The 3,274-nt window shown below is 48.4% G+C and overlaps 1 protein-coding gene across 1 annotated transcript; it reads left to right on the top strand.

Moving 5' to 3' along the window:
- The first annotated feature begins 166 nt into the window (after positions 1–166).
- On the top strand, positions 167–2,921 carry LOC137632202 (uncharacterized). The gene has a single exon (XM_068364087.1). It carries the CDS (start codon positions 418–420, stop codon positions 2,428–2,430), a length of 2,013 nt encoding a protein of 670 aa, XP_068220188.1. The 5' UTR covers positions 167–417; the 3' UTR covers positions 2,431–2,921.
- The last annotated feature ends 353 nt before the right edge of the window (positions 2,922–3,274 follow it).

Below are 3,274 nucleotides of genomic sequence, written 5' to 3' on the forward strand. Positions count from 1 at the left end.
CCCGCAACACACCTGCCGCGGGGCGGGACTGTCGGCACGCGCGCCCAATCAGCGGTCGGAACGCGAACATGCGGCCAACCAGCAATGGCCCGCCCAGCTGCCTTCGTATCCAGGTGCCACCGAAGGGACGCTGCGTTTCGAAGCAGAGTTAGTTGGTTATCGGGAGGGGTGCAGGGCGGACGCACTAAAAGGCGCTCCTCTCTCTCCTTTTCTCGCCCTCCGCCCCTCATAACTTTTAACGCGAGGCAAGATGTAAGGCGCTTGGCCGGCGCTTCCTCATTCTTTACATAGTTCATTTACGCTTACGAATACTAAAAAGATTTAACGAAACAAATAACACCTTAATCAAAAGTAAAGAAAAAAAAAATCGTTGTAAAAGAGCCCACATCGTTTTCATCTGTGATCTCAACTGTGATAATGCCTAAAGGTTTCCTGGTGAAAAGAAGAGAAGAAGAAATGAGTGCTTTGGATATGGTGGTTCCCTACAGGCCGTGGCGTAGTGACCTGTCTTCAATACCGTCTTCTACATCATCCTCTCCCTCAATCACTTCCACTACCACCACCACCTCCTCCTCCTCCTCCATCCTCGCCGTTCCTGATTCCCAAGACCAGCCTGTGGACTTCAGTCTACGAAGCAGACATGACAGTGAAAGCAAGGAAATTCTCTCATCTCGTGAAGACAGACTGCGTGTGTCTGAAGGGTGCGTCGAAGGAGTTAAAGAAGTGTTGCATGGACGCGGTCATGACAAAGGCAGTCGCCTGCTCGTGAGAACGCCCGATTCGGGTTTCAGCAGTCCCTCCGACAGCGACTTCTACAGGAGATCCGTCTACCAACTGCAACAACCTCGAATACCACCCAGAAATCCCTCCGACGTCACGGTCCCTACTTGTGAAGTAGAGCAGACGACGCCCTTGGCTCTCGTCAAGAAAAAGGCAAGTGTCCAAGAAGGCGATGACATCGCTCGTGCCCTTCATGTCTCGACTGTGCATCCCTCCCCTTCAGACACCAGCGGTCACTTCCACGGGTTCCAGGTCTCAATACCCAGACTAGACGACCCGCGCTACCTGATTCCACCGCAGACAAGTCCATACCACCTGTTGTCTCCCACGTTGTACTGGCCGCATGGCTCCTCCCCTCTAAGATCTCCCATACCTTACACATCGCCTCTTGGCCGATCTCCTTATGATCTCGCTTTTACCTCGGTTCCCATGAGGAGTCCTCAGGAAGGTCTGAACCTGTCCCTTCGTCCTCCTGGTTCCCCCCGTCACAGCACGCCCATAAAAATCCCAGCTAAATCGCCAGTGTCAAACGTCACTACCGCCACCACCACCCCTCAGAAACGGAAGTCGCAAAGCACAGCCTCCGGAACACCAGAGAAAAAGGCTAAGACGACCAAAAAATCTAAAGCATCCAGACGACTCAACTTCGACGAGGACAAATCATCTCCCGTTTCCGGCACAATCATCCGAGAACTCGAGGAAGGTGAGGAACCCTTGGTCGTTCGAAAGGGGGACATCGACCCCGCTTACAACGTCGTTGAGATCACAGAAGAAGCTAAAGCAGAGTTGGCGAAAATCGACAATAAAATCGGCGATTATGTCTGCCGACTTTGCAAGGAAATGTACGACGACGCTTTTGGCTTGGCACAACACAGGTGTTCAAGGATCATCCATGTAGAATACAGATGTCCCGAGTGCGACAAGGTTTTCAACTGCCCGGCTAATCTGGCCTCCCATAGGAGATGGCACAAACCCAAGACCTCCATGTCAACTCCAACGCCTAGCACCAGTGCCAACAGTGTCGCCTCATCAAAGGGTGAAGTAGGCGGTGACCTACTTGCAGCAAAGGAATATAATGAAAATAATAACAACAGTAGCACCAACAACAAAAACCACCTTCTGAAGGGACCTCCTGCATTAGTTCCTCTCCCTCACTTTATGAGTATGACGAGAGATGACGAAGATTCCATCGAGGGAGACCAGCAATACGAGTGTGAACTTTGCTTGAAAAAATTCAAACGTCAGTCATACTTGAGAAAACATTTGGCGACCCACAGAGTCGACGCCCTCGAAGGAGGTGACGGAGGCAGCAGTGGTGTCGTGGCGCCTGGCCCTTCTCGTGCTTCTCAGCCCCCGCCGCTGACGCCCTTGTTATCGCCTCCCTTCCCAGGGGAAGTTCTCCCTTGCCATTTGTGTGCGGCGGCCTTCTACACTCCGGCAGCGTTGGAGCTTCATCTTGAATCCGCGCACCTCAATATAGATCGTCCTCCAACCACCTCTACGCTTCACATCCCTCGTCCTCAATTCTCCCCGAGAGGTCATCTCCTGACGCAGACATCAGCGCCGCCTCCTCCAGCTCCTCCTCCACCTCCCCCGCCTCCAGCACCACACCTCTTACATCGGCCACATCAGATTTCGGCGCCTACTTAGGCGAAAGCCGGTAGGCAACCTTCCAAGGTCAAATTTTGCTTCCTGTTGTCTCCCTTCAAACTTCCCCGTCGGCGTGAGGAACGATGTCCTCTCCGTCAGGGGATGTGTACTTCCAGAAGAAGTCAATCAATTTCGTCTGCCGGGTACATCATCGCCACAGCATCCTCGACCGGTTGTTTCAACATCAGCTACTCCTTCAGCAGTACGTCGTCCTTTCTACTCAGCAGAAGAAAAAGTCAGCAGCGTCCCGCCCTCCTCCTTCCTCCCCCATCAGCCCCGCCCGCATACTCTATTGCACGAAAAAGGTCAGGTACACATCCTTTTCATTCATAAATATCAGGTTGTGATGCAGTTTTATCAAAGCTAGTCATGGTACATCTAGTCAATCATATGCATAACTTATTGTAGTTTTTATGTTCGTTATTTGTCTATAATTAATCTTTAGATAACTGGGTTGGAAAAAAGATACAAACACATATAAATACACATACACTAACACGCACACACTATATATATATATATATATATATATATATATATATATATATATATATATATATATATATATATATATATATATATATATATATATGTATATATAAATTATATAAAGTATTTATGAGTATCCATAATTTCTGATATTTAATGATATCACTAAGAGCTCTAACACCATAACCCAATACTTCAACAAATATTCATACCCTGAAATCTGTAACTGAAATCACATACATTAACCATCCCAGTTGTCTCGAGGCGAGTACAAATGTCTGTAATTTAAGTTGGTATATTTAGTAGTTGTAATTTATTTGAACTGTAGCTTGTGTGTGTGCTGTAATATAAACAT

Source organism: Palaemon carinicauda, chromosome 41 (genome assembly GCF_036898095.1).
Source record: "Palaemon carinicauda isolate YSFRI2023 chromosome 41, ASM3689809v2, whole genome shotgun sequence".
In the NCBI taxonomy this organism is placed as follows: Eukaryota; Metazoa; Arthropoda; class Malacostraca; order Decapoda; family Palaemonidae; genus Palaemon; species Palaemon carinicauda.

Excerpts from the sequence above, each read along its gene's own strand:
- LOC137632202 (XM_068364087.1), top strand. The coding sequence starts at position 418 with ATGCCTAAAGGTTTCCTGGTGAAAAGAAGAGAAGAAGAAATGAGTGCT.